General features: G+C 40.0%; 1 protein-coding gene across 5 annotated transcripts in view; it reads left to right on the top strand.

The window, feature by feature from the left end:
- The first annotated feature begins 11,439 nt into the window (after positions 1-11,439).
- Positions 11,440-22,595, top strand: part of TLCD4 (TLC domain containing 4) — a 26,240-nt gene continuing 15,084 nt past the window's right edge. The window contains exons 1-3 of one of the 5 annotated variants that reach the window (XM_053985743.1): positions 11,440-11,525; positions 16,511-16,676; positions 21,157-21,246. In XM_053985743.1, coding sequence (XP_053841718.1) covers positions 16,522-16,676; positions 21,157-21,246 — 245 coding nt within the window. In that variant the 5' untranslated portion in view covers positions 11,440-11,525; positions 16,511-16,521. The other 4 variants (XM_053985746.1, XM_053985745.1, XM_053985744.1 and 1 more) reach the window with 4 other exon arrangements.

The following is a 22,595-nucleotide window of genomic DNA, read 5'->3' as shown; positions in this document are numbered from 1 at the left end:
TTGATACCATGTTCTGGACCTGGGAGACTTCAGTGCAACAACTGTTAGCAGTCCTGAAGAAAGCAGGTTGCTGTCTACTCCTCCAGGTGTGTGCTGAACACTTGGCCATGATTCCAGTCTGGGAAGTGCCTTGAGAAATCTTCATCTCAGCATTAGCTGTGCATATATGCACAGTTAATATGAAATGCAACGTTTGGCACAACATGGCTGTGTTAGCTAAGCAATGTGAAGCAGGTGAAATACAGGGTTTCCATGAGGAAGGCAGTGATTAGTGCTGGATACTGCTCTCCAGTCTGCAAAATCACTGATACTGCAAGTGAGTGAGTGACCTGTATGTCTGGGAGGAAGTGGTGCACTTGGTCTGAAAAATCATTCCACAGAAAGTGATGCAGGTGCAGAGGCTGCCTCTGACACCTCTGCTACTGATGCAGGAAGTTAACTTTGAACATTTCTGAAGGAGAAATGAACCACACTTGTTCTAAATAATTGGTCACTGTTGTCCAACTCTGTAACTCTTGAATAGGAAAAAATAGGTATAATATTTTTTCCATGTACCACTTGTGAGACAATGTTCCAAGAAAGATGTGCTGCTCTCCTTTTAAATGTGAATATTCTCTCTGGAAGCCTCCTGGTACCTGGGGTGCATGTCTGCTTTGAAAGTTACACTGCTGGGCACTAAAGGGAACTGAGCAAAGCTCGCTCTTTGTGTTTCAGGTTCTTTTGTCTCCAGCAGGAAAGGCTGTAATTGGAATATAAATAAAACCATTTTTTCCCCTGAAATGAAATGTAGACAGCTTTGGCTATCTGGCAGTAATTCCCTTTCTGAGTTTCCACCTGTAAGTGATCTAACTCCTAACTGTTAAACAAAAATCTTTCCATTCAACTGAAATATACCTTATATTCATGATTTCTTAACTGGCACTTTGAATACTTGTGTTGTTGTTTTTTTTTTTTTTTTTTCCCTTCTAATTACAGGTTCTAAAATTACACCTATGAACAAGAGTGAGTGTACTGTCTTCTAAAATGAAGTAATTTTTTCTTGTTTTGGCTTAGAGTGCAGCTCCACAAACAGTTGCATCAGCACTACTGATGAGTAAACTAGCAAAATGGTAGAAACAATTGGGTGAGAAAAAGGACAGGAATCACTTGGGCTTTGCTACTGGAAAAGATTGTAATGTGGAACCATTTATCATGTTAAACCTCAGTAATTTATTTAAATGTATCTAAATATTATTCTTAGTTTCTGCATGATATTTTCATAGAAGTGATTTGTAAGAACAGATATGTTATATGAGTAAACTTGATTTTTTTTTTTCCAGAAGCAATTATTTCTTTGTAGGTGCTTATGGTGTTTTTAGAAACACTGTGAGAAGTGGTATGCTTTTTGATTAGACAAAACCTGAAGACTTCTAAGTGGGTTCTTCTTTAATATTAGAAATGCAAACTGCATCTGGAAGACTCTAGAAGAGCAGTGACACCCTAAGTGTTGTAACAACTTCTGTGGTCAGGAAAGAAAGGTATTTTTAAGTTAATCAGTGGAGTAGACCATTTGGGATCAACTGGAGACAAGCTGCTGGCTGATCTCACTTGAAGGAAAAATTAGGATGTTATCAGAACCAGTCTGTGGCAAGATTTGTCCCTTTAGACAGCTGCTAATTTCAAGTGCTTTGGGCCAAGTGTAGTTACACTTTCTTATTAGTCATTAGAATTAAAGGAATGTAATCTTAGAAGTCCTGATTTGTATTTGCAATCAATAAATCTGTTATACTCATGTTAACATTACAGTTAATGCTGTGCTTCCTGGTATAAGGGCACTTCTCATATACATTTGAGTCTCTTTTGTTTAGATATAAAAATTCAGCACTTGCAAACACTTAAACAATGCTTGTGCTAAATACCAAAAAAGTGGAACCAAATTCCACAAATAATAAGGCTTATTCCATACTAAAACTTTTTAAAAATTTTATTTTTTTCCCATTCCCATTTGCTTTTCTTTACACTTTAATTTTCAGTGACAGCAAAATGGTTGTGAGTTTACAGCAGCTCAATAAATGAGGTATCCTTCACTCCTACATTTCCCTCTTGTTGGCAATGTCAAGTTTTCTGAAAATAGTTGTTGGAAATAGGAGAGTAGGTTGTTTTTAGAAATTTGTTTAAGTCTAAATACCATGTATGAATTTAGTATCAAAGTAGCAATTTGTAAGGAGAATATTTTTCTCTTACAGGCACGAGCCACACTGCCAGCCAATGTTTCTTTAACCTGCTACATCTGAGAGTGTGTCTGGAGGGCTGGTACGTGCGGCTTTGATGACACAAGGCGTTGTAACCATTTGGGTGCATCCTGGGTGTGCTTTTATGAAGCAGAATCTTCTATAGTAGACAGCACTGAAATTGCATAATGCAACTTGTTGTAATTACTGGGTAGTGTGTTCAGGGAGCAGTCCCTGTAATGTAATGTAAAATAATGCTCTTCTGTCTGTTCAAAAGGCCAGGAGAAAGAGACTGCTGTTTCACTCCTTAAAAATACTGAGTGGCCTGGAGGTCACTTGGGTGCCGCAGGCCACTTGGCCTGTAAAAATAAGGTCTTTTTTAAATAAAAAAACACACCTAAAAATAGATTTGAAGTCTATTTTTAATCTCCTGGAAATCTGTTTTCTGATATGTTAAATGAAACTTGCAGGATACTTGGGGATTAGGATGTAGGATTCTCTACCTATTCACTGCTGCTTTTTGACTGGCGTTTTCCTGAGCTTTCCATGTAAGCATCTGTAAGGAGGATAAAGAGAAATGCACATTGGTTTAGCCTTTCCTGGGTTCCTGCTGTCAGAAAACGTGACCACTGCTTGTGCAGGGAGATAGATGAGACCAAGCTATCAGCTTGTTTTGGGTGCAGAGCTTTTCCTCTCTCTGAAACCCAGGCAGCTGTGGGGCTGCTGCTGCTGTCACAGCTCTGGGTTTGAGTGCCCAGCCCTCAGCATTCTTAGGCTTGAGGAAAGGGCCTCTCATCCTTCTGTCTTCTCTCCCTCACCTCCTTATGAGCATGCAAAATGCAGCAGAACTGACACCCTTCTCTGTAAGGAAACACTACTCACTTGAAAGTGAGGACAATTTTCTGAGCTGTTAAGGGTTCTAAAGGTCTAGCATTGAATTAATGCCATGCTGGACTGGAAATAACTGGTCATATTAAAAGAGAAGGGAAGATGTCTTCTGGTTTTGCTGTACACTGTCTTTCATGTTCTTTTCCTCCCATTTTTCTTCCATCTTTTATTCATGCAGTTGTGTTTAAAAATATATAATTTGTTGACTGTTGTTTGGGGATGTTGCCAGATATGGCTGGGGGTTTAGGGATTTGATCAAGTACTATTTAAGTCAATTGAATGTAATGACTCCACTAGCTCTCAATGTAGATAAATTGAATTATTTGCAGAGTTTGCAAGGGCTGCCAAAGGTATCTCAGTGTTTTAATTTCTGTATATTTGTGTATAATACTTGCAAGACAAAATATTATGATTTCAAAATATGAAATTCTTTTTTTTCTTCTGTTTAGTTAAAATATGTAAGGTATCAACCATAGCAAACCCTGTTAAGAAAAAGCTGACACAGTCTAAAGTCCAGCTATTGCCAACATAATTTGCCCTCTGCACTGTACTTTAACAGTCTTTAATTATGTGATAAGATTTAAAAACAGATACGCCTCAATTTTTTTTCATTAACCACAGGTGAAGTGTAACACTGTTCTCTCTCTGTTTGACAGTACAAGAAAAGAATGTCCTTGCCTTTATTACAGTTTTAATGAATGCTAGGAAATTATAAACCATTTGCATTAGTTACTGTGAATTTAATGTGTCGTTAAGGTGTCAGGAGAGTTAGTTGGTCGACTCTAGTGCCTGTGAATTAAACAGTGATAATGAAACAATTGCTTAAGAGTTAAATTATGGTATTAATTATTTAGCTGATTTGTGATTAATATATTACTGAAAAGAAAAAACTTTATACATGTGGAAACACAAGTTTTATGTCAGCTTCCAATGTCAGCTTCCAATTTACTAACACTGACTAAAATAAATAATAGAAATAATTTCCAAAAAGAAACCTTTAATGTGATTTCATACTCTTTTTAGAATACTTTGAAGAAAAAATAGTTGTCTTTTTGATTGTACGTTTGTGTTGGAGGACTGGTACAATTGTAAATACAAGCAATTGTTAAGTAGCTAATAGTTAAGCCAAGAGGTTGTATAAGTCTTGATGATGATGATGATTATTATTATCATTACTATTATTTAATTGATGAATTGTTTGTAACTGCAATCACCTTTAAAGAGTACTGTACACAGAAAAGAAAAACCAGGTTTGTTCCAAGTGAAACTGAGGAGTGCATACGTGTGGAGTACAGTGTGGGCAGAACTCACCTGACTTGGCAGTGCAGAACGTGGCATTGGACTGCAGTGTTTTGATCTGTGTATGTGCAGCTACAGTTGTCCCAATATGCCTTTAAGTGTAAAGTTTCCACTTTCAGTGGTGAGATTCCTGTTTCCACTGGAGCATAATTTCCAAACAGAAGAAGAGGACATCTCCAGAGGCACTCCAGATGTGTAATGTCCCTTATTCAGCAAATCAGATGAGCAGGTGCTCATCTGTTGGTTCTTCGAGCAGTCCCAGTGGAGTTATCGCAGAAAAATGTGTATGTTTACAACAAAATAAAAGGAATTGGACAACACCGAAAAAACCACAACCAAGATGTTCTAATTTGTATATATCACAATGCAATTTTCCTGCAATTTATTCAGTTAGACAATATATTTGGTGCAATTCACAAAATGACTTTTCAAATCCACTTATCATGTTTGCATGATACATTTTCATGGTGAAACTCTTCCACCTTAGCATTTTTTAATCTATCTATCTATCTATCTATCTATCTATCTATCTATCTATCTATCTCTATATATATATATCTGTATATATGTATATATCTCACATACAGAATTAGGATTAATTTTGTATTTTCTTTATTTTTAGGTATTCTTGAGTTTTGTAGTCAATATTTTTCTGGTATTTGTCTAATCAGTAAGGTATGGTGTTGAATAGCGTAATCTGAAAAAATTGCCAAAGCATTCAGAGGGAATTATATTGTCTGAAGAAGCTACTTGACCTGTTCAGGCTAACACATCTACCATTAAAATATCCAACCATCCTTTCCATGCTGTGGTGTGTGCTGAAGGAGGCACAGTGACACGCTGTGCAGCTGCTGTGGTGTGTGCCAAAGTTCAGACTGAGCTGAGCGAGGCTTAGAAGTTATCTTTAGCATACAGATGAGTGATGCCATCCAAAGCACGTGCTCTGTCTTTTTACCTGAAAGTCTGGTGCTATCAATAAAACAAAATACCTTGTATCAACAAGTACTATTTTGTTCTGCACTTGAATTATGCTGATTTTAATTACCAGACAGAACGTTAAAACCCAGATTGCTTTCTGACCCTCTCTATGTTGAATTATTGGGAAACATTTTGTTTGGTTTTAGCACTGCTTGGCACTATTTTTATTCTTTCCAATTGTATGCCATTACAAAGTACATATTTTTCAATTTTCTGACATCATCAAATTCTAGTCACTACCCTGTTCTCTTGTTGCTAAGAGCCTCAGCTCACAAAGCAAAAGGAAATATGTGCATGTGAAGAAAAGAATCGGGTGTTATTTCAAAATTCTTCCTGCTGTTTGTGGTGTGCTTCATGTCGGAGATTAGGGAACCAAGAAGTTTCCTAAAATCTCAGAGCTCTCTGGCTTAAGCCTTTGGGAATGAAACACTTTCTGGTTTGCAGATCCCAAAGATGCACCCAGTTACAGCTCTGTTTACTAAAGAGCTAAGGACACATTTAACAAAGCTGCAGTACTGCCTCCATTATACTCCTTTGTGCAGGCACATCAGAGGGAAGAAAATGCATGGAGGAATGTGAGGTGGACACTGAAGGAAGCCAGGGGAGGATAACTGTGGGGAGGAAGAAAATAAAGTGACAGAAAAGGAAAAGGTGATAGTAAAATAGAATATAAAGTAGAAGAGGGGGAAAAAAAGGGGAGAGAGTGACCTGGAAAAGAAAAAGAGAGATGGCGTTCCTGCAAATTCTGTGGACAGTACTCAGCACATCTTAATGTGGTTTGACGTCTTGTCATAATGCTGACGTGGTGCATCAGTGTAGGGGTTTCTAGTGCAGCAGGGTAAGCTCACAATGTGCTGTTTTACGGGTCCTCAGTAGCTTCTGGACAGTTATAATCAGGACAATAATACCAGTGGAGAGGGTAATGCTGCAGGTGAGGTGTAAATAGATGAAAGAGACAGTGTGTGATGAGAGACACAAATGGAGAAGACAGAAAAACTGGAAGAAAACTGAAGAAGGGACAGGAAGAGGTTCGTGAACAGACAGCTTTCCAGAAACAAGCCTTTGTTCTCGTATGGACAGTAAGTACTACTGGCAGAAATGCTCTCTCAAATGGGAGGTGACAGGAGCTGGGAAAGTTCAACTCACTGACCTCAGATGAAAAATGGAGCATGTGTTTAGAGGGAGTAAACTAAAGCAGGGAAAGTGAAGGTATGTTACTACCTAAAAATGTGGTAGGATATGTTACAGTGACCTGTGCTGGAAAGGTGTGATACTCATTCTGCAGCACTCATCTGAGTAGGTGTAGCACAGTATGCATCAACTCACAAAATGTGCCTGCTGCTTGGAAAGCCAAGATAACACTTTCCCTTCAGGGAAGTGTACAGCTCAGCCACTGTTAACTGGGTACCTGCAGGGTGTTAAAAAAAGCCCAAAGCATACAGATTTGTTCTTTGGTCTATGCAGATTTTTTTTTTTTGGAGAGGGAGTTTTTTTAGAAATTGAGTTTGTTTTTTGTTTGTTTTTTTTTTTTTTTTTTGTTTCCATTCACCATTTTGCTGCTATTTTTCAGTTTTTTTTTTTTTTTTTTTTTTTTTTACGAAAACCAGATCCTTTCTTTTCGGTCTCCTCTATTCAGACTTGGGCTTTCTGAATTAAATGCTGCAATATTAACTGCCTGCAGTTCCTGTGATTGGACTCCATGGGTGGCCCAAGTAATTTTCAAACAATGGAGCTGGTTCTTTTCTCACTCACACCACTGTAACTCATTGGCTTCAGTGAAGTTACTCTTGATTCACAGTGTTGTGAAAGAAGAATTGTGCTTGCTCTTTCATCTGGTCTTTAATCTCCATGATGTTTTTGTTTACATGTATAATTGATTTTCTGGGAATATATCCTGCTGCTGACAGGTAGACCTAGGAACTTCCTAAGACAGAAATAAATGTAAGCAATTTTTAGGTCACTGAATTCAATCTACTGCTTCTACAACACCATGTTATATAATTTCTTTCATAAACTACTCAGGCTTTAAACATTCAGTAAGATCTATTCTTACTACAGTGGGTAAATTCAGACAGAAAGGTTAGTTACATCCTGCGTAAATTTAAAACCATAACTGAAATAATCTTCAAATGCTCTAAAAGTATTTTTCTTTCTCACCTATGTCTCACTTTTCACTACAGCAACCATGATAAAGGCTTCATTCTTGGCAGAAGGAGGCTCAGGGAAAGCACAATTCTGAAATTACAGGCATACTTTTGAAAGGTTACTGTGTATTTTTCTTTTATGGTCACATCCCTCTTGCAGATTTTAGTGGGAGGAGTCATCTGACGACAAATTTTTACCATACTTGAAGTGCCACTCTGAAAGTAATTCCAGAAGGAGAAGGGTATGGAACAGGTGTGTACAACTCAGCTGAGGATATATTACTGCAGACTTTGACTACTTATCTTGGGCTGGCTTCCAATTACTACCCTGTTGTAACAAATCCCATCCATTTTATCCAAATTTGCTCTTCATTTATGGAATTGATGAGTTTAATTGACATGAAGTTGAAAATCATCAATATAATCAAGAAGTTTTATTGTAATTAAAGAACAGATGAAAAGCACAGCCCTATTTTTCTCTTACATAGTACAAATAAGATGATTCAGCAGAACCCAACAGAATTATGCTGCTACCTGAAAATGCTACTGTGATACCTCCCCATCCTCCCTACTTTTGCTATGCATATGTGTTGATATGGAATACACTGCTATTTTTTGCCTTGTGTTGCTAAATCTCTGTTCTGCAGCTCACCTGAGCAAGCCCATTGCCAGTACTTCCCTTCTGTTCTGAAGCTTCACTTCAGAAGCTGCCGCTGTTACCGAGGAAAGTTCTTGGCAATTGCTATTTAGCAGGGGAAACTTTGGTTTGCAGCAGCAGGAAGGTGGTGGCTGCACATCACAAGGGAAGGAGGAAGAGGTGTATTAGTTGTGAAAGCCAGACAGTGGCCACTGTACAGCAGCCAGTTGGCTGTGATACTGCTCTGGTGGCTCTTTATCCCACCCTTTGGCTACTCTATTTCTGATGCAGAAAAAGGTGCTCCAGTTGCATCATGCAAGTACAGAAAGCCTTATAGTTGCTGGAAATGCTCAAAGTAATTGTGTGGTCTGTTCATGCAACACTTTGTAGGAGTAGTAGAGCACTCCCTTAGTTTTGTTGGCATTACACTGGCTATAGAATATGGGCCTATGGTGTTTGCTCTGAGGTCTCTGGGATTGCTGGACATGGGACATCCAAGGTTGAGACTGCTGCACATATGCAATAACATGATGAGATTATTAGATACCAAGAATCCTAGACATACACAGTTCAAAATCCTAAACATACACAGTTCTGATTGGAACAATTCTGACTGGAAAAAAAGGACAGACAACCAATCTAAGGCAACCTGGATATGGTAGCCATATCTAACCATGTCTACAGGTTTCCCTTCTACTGCAATGTCTTCATGCTTCCCCATAGCTAGTTCTTTATTTGCAAATTTTCTTAGTTAAAAGTGTGTGAGATACCCTGCTGTATGCTCATGTGGAGAGCAGTTGCCAGTGAGGAATCCTCAGCGCATCACCATTCTCACCTTTAAAGTCAGCACCTCTCAACCCAGCACGTGTTATGGGCTGTTGACAGAGGCCATTGCCTCTGGTCACGATCTGCTGCGTGCTCAACAACGTGCTGATCTCAGGCCAAGAAGAGAGCAGCGAGGCAGGACAAACTCGTTTCTTTCACCCACGCAGCACACTGGGCCAGAGGAATTCTTTGGTAGGCTGTGTGCTACACAGGCCTGATACAGAGGTTTGGGGAGAGTCTGGTTTGTGTTCTAGATGCTACCTAACCTGTAAGTGCATAATGGTGATGGGTCGTTTTGAGGCTTACAGCTCTGATAAGGGGTCTTTGGCAGAGTTACCCATTCAGTTTAAGACATTACCACTCTCAAGTGTCTATTTTATTCTGCTGTTAGGTATTACTATACTCTTACGGTGGAGACTCCAGGTCACAGGCTGGCATGTTAAAATAACACCTACTTTAATTGTTTTACTCTCCTAGAATGATCATGACCTCAGGCAGTTGAGAGAAATCACATCTTAAAACACAGCAACTAAATCTGCCAGAGCTTGTTGTTCAGAGCCTTTGGCCTTTGTTTCTTAACCATGAGAGGAAAGAGTCCTTGCCAGTACCTGCAGGCCTGAGGACAACCATTCATGCCTTTACTTCCACTGCAGGTCCTCCATCACCCCAGAAGTCCACTGCTTGTCCATATGGAGTACTGGTGTCACAGCTGTTACAACTTAAAAGAGAAAGAGGTATACGTAAAGAAACTGGTACTGTATTAAGCAAAAAGTGAGGGCTGTTCTTTGGAAGGTGAATTGATGAAGAAAAAATTCTCTTGGAATTTTTATAGTTTATGTGATCTTAATAGTGGTTTATGATCCTACCATGGAGTTCTTAGGATTTCATGGCTATTCTGATTCACTAAAAATTGCAGATGTAGTAGAAAATAGGTTGAAACATTAATTTATATCAAGAATGATATGACATCAGAGTAAAATGTGAGGTTTTAATCTTAATTTCACTAAGAAATTAAGTGAAATTATGGTATTGCTGTCTTTATTTGTCCATCTGTTTTTGAAATGGAAGGAGACTGGAAGCAGGAATGGGATCCCCTTCACTTGTCTGAGGACGTCTCATAAAATTTTGTTAACAAAAATCAATTCAAAAGCTGATCAATCATAAGAGGCAAGTCTAAACAAAAGCAAACTTTAGTAGTTCCGATGTTTACACAAACACCTGGTAGCTGGTTCATGCCCAGCAATGGATTACGCCAAGCTGGCTGGAAACAGTTAGAGATGCTGGCAGTGTGCCCTGCCCACCTCCCACAGGTTCCCACTTCTGCAGCAGGAATGGCTCAATGCCTCATTAATCAGCACATGGGTTTCTGCATTTTGCAGATTGGTGCATTAAGGCAAGCCAACATCAGTTTCTATCCAGGCTTAAGCCACAGCATTCCTGCTGTCGGAGATGTCTTGCAAGAGAGATCAGTGTACATAGTGGGGTAGATGACCTGTCAGCTGGAGCTTAAACTATAGGGTGAGATGTACATTAGTACCTTCATCATTATTTTGTTAGAAGAGATTTTTAAATTTATTAATCAGAAATCATTAATTGAAATGTTGAGGTGGTTTAGGATGTGGATGATAGCAAAAGAATGCCAAGAGGAACGGTCATGACCATTACATTTTCTAGTTGGTGAAAGACTATGTCTATCCCCCAGGATGCAACATCTATCATGTTTAATTTTGTCAGCATAAGTTTGCTTCTGTTTTTCAACACAACAGCTCAAAAATGTAAAATAAAAAATAAAATTCATACACCACAGCATTGAATTTAGTAAATAGCAAGTATCAGCAATACCTGTTTTCTCTGTGATGGGTGTGTTCCCCATGGCTCTGTGCTGTACAGTGCTCCCAAGGAGTGCATAAATGGATTCCTAGGACACGAATGCTCACGTCAGCATTTTTCTCCTGGCATATTTCAGACAACCGGGCTGTGTAAGTGAAAGACACAGTGACTAAAATGTTGGAAGGTGAGCTGCTATGTCAGACTGGCTTTTATCCTGCCCCAGCACAACCACCATGAACATTCAGCAGCGTTCAGGGCCCCTGCGCCCATGGTGGCGGCTCGCAGGGCCGGCGGTGGCAGCCGGGGTGGCCGGCGGGGCCGCTGCCCGCGCGGGCGGTCCCGCCGCGCGCTGTCACCGCGGCTGCGCTCGGGCCGCGCAGAGGAGCTGCGGGACGGTCCCGGGCCATTCCCGTGGGCTACCGAGCCCCGCTCCGCGCGGCCCTTCGCGGAGGCGGCTGCGGGGAGGGGGCGGCGGCCTCCAGCGCTGGGCGGGCGGGGAGGAGGGTCCGGGGAAGCCGCGGCCCCTCGGAGGCGGCGAGCGGAGCCCGGCAGCAGGTGGCGGCGGCGGCTCGGCCCCTTTAAGGCTACGGCTGCCGTAACCCGATCCCCGCCGGAGCATCCTGCGCCCGGGAAGGGCTGTCCCGTGCCCGACGCCGCGGGGAAGGCATGGAGGAGGAGGCGGCGACGCCGCAGCCCCCGTAACCCCGCTCCCAGGTGCGGCGGGCGGGGAGGGAAGGCGGCAGGGCGCTGAGAGGCCGGGGCTGGCGGGGCGGGGGCGGTGCGGCCCCTTTCCCCCGCCCCGCGGGGCTGCGCGGAGCGGCCCCTTCCCTCCCTCAGCGCGGGGCGGCCCCGAGGGCCGCAGGCGGCGGCGCGGGGTGCGCTGACAGCGCAGGGCTGCGCGGGGCCGCCTCCTCCGGCCGGAGCGAGCGCGGAGGGTGCGCGCTGTCTGCCCGCTGTCTGCCCGCTGTTGTGCTCTCCTGGCCGCTCCTGCCTGCTCCTGTCCGCTGCCTCCGCGCTCCTGCCCGCCGCTCCGCGCTCCTGCCCGCTGCCTGCCCGCCCGGCGGCCGCTCGGGGCCGGTGCGAACGGCGGGCGCCGCGCGTGACCGGGACGGCGAGGTAATGCCCGGCTCGGGGGCAGCGTCCCTCGGGGGCAGCCCGGGGCCCTCCGCGCCCGCCGGGTCTGGGCGGGTTCCCTCCCAGGGGCTTTGCGACTCCAGACTGCTTGCGGGGTTTGAGGAAATTCGGTAAATGGCATCGCAGCGGCCACCTCATCCTGAGTACACTGCCTTTATAAGAATGCTTTATCTGCCGGTTGCTTTGATGTTCTAAGAGCAGAAAGCTGAGTGGAGTTTAGGGTGTGAATAGCCTTAAATAGAAAGGGGAACGGCTTAAGTGTGAGTAGCTTGAATTTTGTTGTGTTTCTCCTTAACGCTGCTTACTGAGCTAAATAAGATATCAAACGAATAGGATCTGCCATTCAGAACCAAGAGCACAGCAAAGCTCCAATACTGCTTTTGTTACTGGGCTTATTATAAAATGTGGAAACAGTCAGTAGTCCAGTGTTGCTCTCTGCAGATTGGTCTGACAAGTTTTACAGCTGTTGGATTTGGCTTTCAGTTTTAAGCGGATCAGGAGAGCGCAGTATTTCATGTGATGTCCTGGTATCAATAGCAGCTTTACAGTGTAATCTTGTTTGGAAATTGATCCAAGTCATCTGGAAATCCAGCCTCGAAGAAAGTAAGAGCCGTGGGCCTTAAACCTTCCACTGCACCTTCTTACCATGTCTTGTTGGTTATACTGTAACTTTTCTTATTTTTATGATGTAGAAGGAGTAAGAGGAGGAGAAACATAAATGCTAAATACTTTTGATAGTACAACACTTGATAACTTACCTGCTCCTTTATCCTCTTTCATTAAATGCCAACTTGTTTCTATCAGGAGTTCATAGTGTTATATTGGGGGTGAATGGATATTGCTTTTTCTTCTGAATTTCAAGTAGAAACAGAAGTGAAGGAAAACCACTGCATGTTAATAGCAAATGAAAACCAAGATATTTTTAGCTCTTACGGAGTATGATGAAAAAACCTGTGTTGTTAACCTTCTCAAAGTCATTGGGTCAATAGAGTAATTTGAAATCACACTAGGCATGTTCAGCTCTACCTTGCTGAAAAATGTTAGTTTCAAGTGCTTGGTAATATTTATTTACCTAAAGACTCCATTGAAAAGCTACAAGAGTGAAGTTCTGATCATATGAAGTTACTGTCTGAGTGTTTAAGACAGTAATTTTGGGTAGGCAAGGCAAATGCTAATGATGGAGAGCCAACCTGTGTACTGTGCTGTTTTTCCTGCATTACAAAGTAGTTACACTAAACCTCCTCCCCAGCCAACCTCCCATTAGCTCAAACCCCGTATCAGCTGACAGAACAGTAATCAATGACTATGCAGTTTGGGTGATAAAGTGTCTGCTCATACATAATCCACAAAGTTCTGTATCTTGATCAGACTTTGCTGTACAGCTACAAGAAGATACTTGGAAAAAAAAAAAAACCCACAGTGTAGTTGAAGCTGTCTGGCTTACTAACTTTGGACTTCGTCAAGGAAAATTGCAATCAGAAGCTAATTGTGCTTGTTCTAAGTCATCAAGCACAATGCAACAAGCTGTTTAGGTTCAGCAACATGAATAATTTTTCTTGTAAATGAAAAGAAAATCTGGTAAAAACCAGTAAATTTTCATGTTAAACAGGATACAGTTGAAAACAACCTAGAGATATGAGAAAATAACATCCTATAGATGTGACAGTGTTTATAGCTGAACACATGTGAAACGTTGAATTTACACCAGGTCCTTGAATTGAATTAAAATATGACACTATTAATTGCTAGGTAAAGCATAAAATTATTCTGGACTTGGTAGTTACTATACTTAAACAGCATCTTGATAAGCATATATGAAATCAGGCTTGCAAAACTTGAGCATCTGTGAGACCAACTAGAGAGGCTTAGTGATTAATTCTCTTGTCTGCCTCTCTTCTTCTCTAAAACCATTGTACCATTCTCCTTCATGGGCATCATGGTTCTGCATTTGTTGAAAGTCAGTTCATGCACTTTCCATGCAAGTAAGTTTTAAAAAAATTAGTTCCCTCCACAGGCTCCTTAGGTGAAAGATTAGTCTTCTAATGCATTTATTTCAAGGGATGTTTGCAAGGTTGTTCAATTCCATAATCTGTACTAAAATGAGCACCTGTTAAAAGCTGAAATACTACTTACCTATATAATCTTCTGGTACTAAGGAAACAAAATAAAACATGCTTTTCTCTTGTCCAAAAGATTATGTCAGTGTCTTTGAAGCTCAGAGATACTGGTGTAGTTGTTGCAGATGAATAAAATGTAGCATCATGAGAATTGCTGTATTTTAGTCAAAAGGATGAAATAGGTGTGATTAATGCTCAGTGGTTTTGCCATTTTTCTGAAGAGATTTGTACTTAACCTGGATTTTGGCTTCCTTCATTAATTAAACCAACTGATTTTTTTTCCCCTTACATGGTCCAAGAGAAGACTTGGTTGCTACAAATGAGATAATGTAATAACAAAATTTTGTCCTTGGGGTTAGATTCTGGAACTGGACACTATGCAGTGCTTCTCAGTGGGTTTAAACTGGTAGATACTAAATAGCTCTATTCCTTCAAATTGTAAGGTTTTAGAAAATTGAGCTTAACACCCATTGTCTCTGGTAGTTTATGTGAAAAGGATATAAAGTTTGGTTTGTGTTTTGTGTCTTCTTGGTCAGTGGAAGTAAATGGAGAAGTATGTGGAGAATTGAGAATACTGAATATTCAGGATTGTAATTGAAATTGGAAGTTTTGATAGAGTAACATTAAAAAGTATGCAGGACTTACATGCTGCTGCACTAGAACAGGTCATCAGAAAACAACTGGAATCAATTAGTTTGATGCAATGCACTGCAGTGTGTGTACACAATTTTAATTTGGATTAAAAATGCATTTATGAACTGTATCACCCCCTGTGATTTGTGCTGCTTAGCTGTCCCAGAGCATGCAAGCTGGATTCCTTTTGGGTTCAACTGGGCAGGAAGATAGGCCCTAGGAACACATCAAATATATTCCAAGAATTGTGGAGTCTGTAGTAGAGAATTAAAGCTGGTCTCAAGTAAGCGCTTGAAATCTACATGATAGAGGCAGATTTCACTCAGCAAATCTACTCTTACTTGTCCTGCATTCTGTTTTTATACATGTAGCTCTGTGGGTACTAGTCAGAGGAAGTTTTATTGTCTTCAGTTCTGGGAGAATAAATAGAAAAGAAAATAAGTAGAGGGGGAAAAGTTTGAAACCATTGAACCTTCTGCTTCTAAGTCTTTGAAGATGAAAGTACGTTTTTTCTGATCTATATGTTTCAATATACTCACCATTTACATCCCAAAGTGAGAATATTGTACTTAATTTTTAAAAAAGTTATTATTTTGTTATTGTGGTGGACTTTTTCCTCTGTTTTTTCTTCCTGAACTTCAAGTTTCTTGCCATCTGCAATGCAGATACAATTTCAAAAATCTAAGGCATGTTTACTCATTCTGTAATGCACATGAAATAAAGGTGGATATAATTGTATTATGTCATTGTATTGCTTTTGCTGGCCATTAGGTTGCTGTAGTAACATCAAATTATGCTGTCCTAAAAGTCTTCATTTTATTTTTAGATACTTTTTAAAGTAAAACTAAATTAAGTAACAGCAGATTTTATAGGTATTAAAATAATTATTTAAATATTTGAAATGAAGCCATTTGGGTTTTTTCCCCCTTTCCTGTTCAACTTAATAGAAATTGACACTTACTGAGTTTGTAACTTTTGCCAGTCTTGGAGTGTAAACCACTTCACTGTCAAATTGGAGATGCATGTCAGAAGTTTGTGGCTTCTGGGAAAATATCATTCTGTGTTGCAAATATTGGCAACTCAGGAAAAACAACTGAAGCATTTAGAGACTGACACTTATGTTTGGAATTCTTTTGGTATTTGGGCCTCATGAAATAGCTGAACATCCAGTCAGCTGTGATGATAGAGGCTTTCCCCTGAGTGGAAATGTTGGAGGTTAGAGCTCTGTGAAGGAAGAAAGCTCCAATGCGATAGCCGGCAGCCTGTCCCAAGGACTGAGCGCAGTGGGAATTGAGAGCTACTGGCTCTGCAAAGTGCACACACAGAGCTGCAGCGAGGCTACTGCTTCTCTGGGCTGACCCAAAACCCTCTCTTCTCTGCTTATCTGATTTCATTGTTGCATTTTAAACTCCCGTTGGCAGCATTCAATCTGGCAATAATGAAACAAGTTTTAACTTTGGAGCTTCTTGGGACAGGAGTGGAGGCTGCAGAGCTGGTGGTTGCCCTGGTCAGTGGTCTTCTCTTCCCTTTCTGTGTAGATAAAATACATGCAATTTTAGGTCACAAAAATGTATAATATGCAAATGTTAAAAAAAACAAAACAAAACAAAACCAAAACGAAAATGCAACTTGTGTATATAAAAGTTTGGGCATACTTTTATACTGTTAATGTTTAAGTAGAGCCATTGAACAGGTAGAAACTTCTAGTGAATAATATTTCTGTTGGTAAGTTTGCTGTCAGAAACGCTTTCTGTTTTTGCTTAAAATAATTAAATGGAGAATGGAGTGAAATTACCTTCTGCTTTCTCTTCACAGGTTGAAGAACAATGGCTTCCTTCAGCAACCTGACTATTGGCATTGCTGTTGCCAGTTTTACTGTATTTCAGCTCCTGTTCCATGTTTTAAGTTCTTGGGTGTCAACACGAATAACACCTGGTTTTAACAATCTCAGCCAAAAAAGGAAGATCGAATGGAATTCAAGGTAAAGTGTTCAAAACAACAGTTAAAGACCTACCTGAAATCATGGATACCTGCACCACCTGTGTGTGTATGTGTAAGACTGAAGAAAACTCTATTAGTTAAATGTTTGTAAAGATCAGAGGACTGGCTCTAGGCACTGGACAAATAATGCATGTGAAGTGTTGAGGCCCCTTCATGGAAGCACAGCATTACTAACACTTGTACATTAAAGACTTTGTTAGACAGTGGTGCCCAAGTAAAGGTCAGTACAAAGATAAAACAGTGATTGGTGAGAGGGAATAAACTGAAGCGATGCTCTGTGATGCTTCTAGTAATGAGAAGAGATAAAAAATTCCTTTCCAAACACATGTGAAAATCAAACCTATGGCAATTTATTCTGAGTCCCAGTGTATCTCTGGTCATGCTTTTGGGAGCAAAGCAGTTTGCTCTCTGTTCACCTGGTGCTACTACACTACAAACTATTTTATATAGGTTAAGGTTTCCCAAGGAATTTAGTGACACTTTGGTGTAGTATTGAAGAGAGTCAGGTTCATGTGTGTTGGGAAAGGAGACTGCAGGAGGAGGAGGGGAAGCTATAGCAGATGCAGGGTACACATGCAGGAAGGAGTTGTGGAAACTCAGTCCAAAAACATGCCTCACTCTGTGTTTCTGCATTTCCATTAGTGGGATGGATCCACCTGCATTTCACTTGTTTCCTCAGATACAGGACTTCTGGAAACTTGTTTGACCCATGAGTCTTTTAAGCCATAAGGGAAGTATAAGATAGTAATTGAAAATGGGGTGATCAGTGAGGTTTTATTTGCAACATGCTACTCTGAGAGGGTATATATGGCACACAAAGTTCTCCAGTTGAAATTAATTGGTACAGTATAACTTTGAGTAGCCTACTACAATTTTAAAATATTTTTTCAGCTGTTTCCCAAATTTAAAGCTCAAAAATGTGTACAGTATGTTGTCACTGCACTCAAAAGGCATTAGTTGCAGTTCTGTTCTTCCTCAGTGCTGTTTAGTATCAGGTGGATACTTTTTAAAGTTGTTTCCATTGTTCTAGGCAGCATTAGCAACTCAAATAGCCTTGCCCTTCCATTTGGCAAATGTCCACCTGCAGTGTTCTTAAAGGCACCATCTTGATTTCAGTTCCATCTTTGAATAATTACCTATCTGTGAGAACAACTGTGTAGGATACCAGTTCACAGTATCAATGCAGCATAGGTTTATCTCTCTGTTCCAATTAACAATAAGAGGCAGACAGGGAAAGTAAACTAAACTGTTCCCATGTGAAGCTGCACTATTGTCTGTAAGCCACATCAAATGTCCTTTGAATTGCATAATAGGCTTTATGAGAACTTACCCCATGCCTGGTAGCGCTTTGCTGGTGTAGTGCTTTGCATAATAACATGAATTGTTTTACACATCACAATGTGCTGGAAATAAGCTGCTCCATAATCTCTGGGCTACTTTGTAATAAGGTGTTTAACTGCTCAACTTGACACAGTACCCCCAATTATGTCGTTTTTTACCTCTTTGCACATTTTCTTTTCCTTGGGGTTGATAGCAGGATGTAGATGTTAGCACACAGATGGGTTGTGATTCCAGGCTTCATCCAGTTCAGGAGTTGGAAGGCATGAAACACAAAGCATGGTTCATCAGCATCTTGTGGATGTTATAACTGAGGAGGGCATGAAGGGAAAGAAAGGCTAGCTGTGCTTGTGTTACTTCAGCTCTGCTAACCAAACACAGTGTTTTGTCAAACTGCCCTGTCACTCCAGTATTGGAAATGAAGAGAGGCCTCAAGGAGTATCTTGCAAGTTCATAGAATGCAGAGTATCTATTTATTCTGCAGAGAGCTCTGCAGGTAGAGACATTTACTATGTCCCAGTAAAATCTGTTGGTTTCATTTAAATTATTTAAAAGTAGATGGTTGTTATTTTGTCCTATATTGAACTGGTGTAGGGAGTGTGCACACAAATGATTCTGTTGGCAGTGCTAAGGAAACTGGCACAGAGGATGGTTATGCATTTTTATCAGCTCAGCTGGGTCTGCAAGAGGGCATCTGCCTGAAATGAGCTGTAGCATTGAAAATATATTCTTACAGTTTGGAGGGCTTTGTAATCAAGCATTTGAGCTGCAGCTCTTGACTGTATTTTCCATGCTGTCAGTTTGTTCATTCTGACCTTCCAAGAATTATGAACCAATAAAGTAATTGCTTCTGGCATCTGAAGTATATGGACACTCAAACTGAGTTAAAAACTATATTTGGTCTCAGATGTAGTATAACTCTTCAAGCTGTGCATATATTCCTTTCGTCTCTCCTATAATACATGCTTGTACTGCTATTAAGTAGTTGTGAAAAAAAAATTTAGAAAAAAAGCAAGTCTGCAACCTAGCCTTGCAGCTTTTTTTTGTTTGCAGCTTAATGAGGAGTTAAAGGATGCAAGCTTTGAAAAAAATTTCAAGGAAATGTACAGAGCTTGATAGCTTGACCTAGATTCCTTATTAAAATGGACTGTTGTACTACTTCCCTTCTGCCCTGTCTATGGAGAAGCTTCAAAGTCCAGAGTTAAGGAGGAAATCTGCTGCCTTTTCTTTTCTTATTTTTTTTTCTTTTATTTCACTCCCATCAAGTGTTCTACTTGTATAAAAGTTGTATTCTAAACAGAAAGGTTCAGGTAAATGGCCTCTTCAAAGACAAATTACAACTGTAAACTAATGAGCTACATTTTAGGACAAATCTTCCTTCTTGTAGCATTATCCTCTCCTCAAGTTCAAAAATTCCAGGTATTTCTCAGACACTAATATCACATGCTCCACTTTGTTCTTAAAAAGCAAGAAAAGTTCCTATCTTTTTAAATCCTGTGTTACAAAGTAGACCTTTTAATTAAACTATTAGTTGTCATTAAAATTCTGATAATTAAATTTTCTTTCTTTGTTAAAAGAAGAGAGGGCAGAAGTGTGGCCTGTACTGTAATTATTATTAATTGTTCTCATCCAGTTTTTGACTATTCATATTATACTAATCGCCATTTATTTTCTGGCACACTATTGGAAAAGCTGCTGAAAATAGTAAAGTGACATTCTTGAAACAAATTGTAAATACAGTCTCTTTTATGAATAGTTACAGAATCTTCTATTGCCAATAGATAATAATACCACTTCTGGAAATGGAATAGGGATTATAACCTCTTTCTATGTGAAGTCTTCTGCAGGAAGTAAGATGTTTTCTTCAAATCTTGCATGGTAGAGCTTAGATTCCTGAGAGTGCCTTAAGGATATCTAAAATATTAATGACTCCCAAATACATGTATTCAATATGTACAAAGACAAGAATAATAACTAACAGCATCTGTGCATTTGTGTGTGTATTGTTGGTGCTGTGAATATGGTGTGAAGTGTTTCCAATCACACAGCACTGAACTTAGTTCTCATCTTTCAAACAGTATCTGTAATTCCCTATGGATATTTTTTCACATCATTTTTTTTTCTTTCTACTTACATTTGGAAAGTGGGAAAGTAGACTGTAGCTACACAGTATTAGGTGCACCTTATAGTTGTGTTAAATCCATGGCTAGAGCAGAGGGTTACACATTTTGGAGCCATGCCCATTGCATTGTTCTACTTTCCAAGAATACATGTGGACTGAAAGGGCAGGAGGGGCCCTGGCTGGTGTGCTGGCAGAAACCCTACTGGGGCTTCTGTAAATAGATATTTCTCTAAAAGTGCATGCTTGTTAACATGCAGAGTTTATCTACACTGTGCATGCAGCCTGTAAACTGGAGACTGTTGTCTTTGGGGGGAAAAATGTGTCTAGTACCCAGGTAGGGACAAGGCAACCTTGATTACTGTGATGTTTATTTTATATTTCCCTTGTCTGCTACAAAGCTGCTAATTGATATAAGCCTGTAGTTGTTTTACCTTGGGTACTCAACTACAGCCAAGTTATACAAGTTTTCTCTTTGAAAACCAGAATCTACTTCAAATGCACTAGAAATTCTATCTGAACCTTAGGATTTTTCATTTAATGCCACCTTCCAAATCCAAACTTATTATGGGTCTTCTAATTTGGTGCCTGAAAGGAGAAACCTACTGTTGCAGGACTCCTGGGCTAATCTGAGTATGAAATTGCATATACATTTTCCAGCAAATGAGACAATACAGAAAACATTTGTTAGAGAGCTAGATATCATACTGTCTTTAAGGATTCATTAATATATGGGATAATTGGAAGAAAACTTAGATCTCCCTTACTTTTAAAACTCACTTTGTATCTAGTATTGTCGATCCCACTCCAATCTAATAGATTCCTTCTTTTTGACTGTTTTTTCCCACCTGTCATTGTCTAAGTGGTTGGATGTAGCATAGAGAACAGATGATTGTCTCCCACAGAAGTATCTAGAGGCAGTTGAGAATGCCATCCTACCTTAAGCACAGTATGGGAAGTTGTGAATGGCAGTACCTCCTTGTGACTGTGATCTCTTTTTCAGGACAGTGTCCACATTCCACGCCTTGGTGGTTGGAGGGTTTTGCCTTTATATTTTATTGTACGATGATGCTGTTAATGCTGACCATCTCTGGTAAGGCATGTTACATATATGTTATAGTTGCACAATAAAAGAACATAATTGAGAAGAAAAAAAAGATTCCTGCAGTGTATTGAGTACTGAATGATTGTTTCATTTTCCATTAAAATATTCAGTTGTGATGTGTTCTTTTTTTTGTCTGTACTATTTGAAAATTTGGTAACAATTGTGTCAGTATTAGTGTCTTAGTTCAGTGTGTTTCTGTGAAGTGGAATAGATAAAATACAAGCAATTGATTTGAAATAGCATATTCAACTGTTAAAGAATAAACTGTAACTATAAGTCAGTATGACTGAAACTCTGCTATTTACAGTAATCATTTTAAAGTGAAATTGAAAAGCTATAGCAGATCTGGATAGTATATATCTGTGTGAAAGTTCTCCATTGAACCCTACAAAGGGTTTGGGTTCAGTGGAGAGAGAATGTGGTATTACTGTCAGGTAATGCCTGAAAATAGATACAGTAGTAGATCATAACAGAGTCTGGAGCATTGGTAAGCTCCAGAGAAGCATCAGTGTTGTGTGTGACAGTTTTTGATGTTCTAGGACTTCTCATAAAACTTTTCCTTTTTTTCTGTATGTACTAGGGACTAACACAGATGATGTAGAAATTGTTTTTGTGGTAGTGAGAATCACATGGTAGAAAATGTGGAGGTGGTAGAGATCAGATAAGGAGAGGGAGAAGACATAATAAGTAGATTAAGTTGTAGCTTCATAGGAGAACAGGCTCTTTCCTATGACTGTTCACTTCATAGTCATTACAGTTTTTCAAGTTTGATCTTTGATTAGCATTTTATATAACTCTGTATCTGCAGAGAAGTTTGAAGAAAGTCAGTCGTATGGACTTTCGTTTGTTTTATCTGCCTGCGCATCTTCACGTGTAATTAATTTGCCACATATACCTTCTTAGCAATCATCAAAGAGATAGTTCTTCCCATTTGCTTATTCAAGTCACTCCCTGTTTGTCACTCTGGGCTCTTGCTTGCATCAAAATTGGCCTGCAATCAGGGCTCATTAATTCCATTGCACCTTCCATTCAAGGAGATAGGTCAGGAAATCTGGAAGATTTTAGACTAAATTCTGAGATCTCCATTTATTGACAATAATTTGGGATTCTAACATGGGCTCTTCTTGAAAGGATATGACAGATGGATAGTGCAGCCATGTATGCTGTTGAAGTGTTGGTTTAGAAGGCCTAGAGGAGGTTTGATGCAAAGTGACCATTCTCTGGGGAAAAAAGGAGGGAAGTGAATCATTCCCTGTCCCATCCAGTTAAGTCATGTCTACCATTATCAAGGAACCAATTTCATATACTCAGTCCTTTTGCATGTTCTTTGGAGAATA

This window comes from Vidua macroura, chromosome 9 (genome assembly GCF_024509145.1).
Source record: "Vidua macroura isolate BioBank_ID:100142 chromosome 9, ASM2450914v1, whole genome shotgun sequence".
Classification (NCBI taxonomy): domain Eukaryota; kingdom Metazoa; phylum Chordata; class Aves; order Passeriformes; family Viduidae; genus Vidua; species Vidua macroura.
The sequence above is the reverse complement of the archived record's forward strand: the minus strand, read 5'-3'. Positions and strand labels throughout refer to the sequence as shown.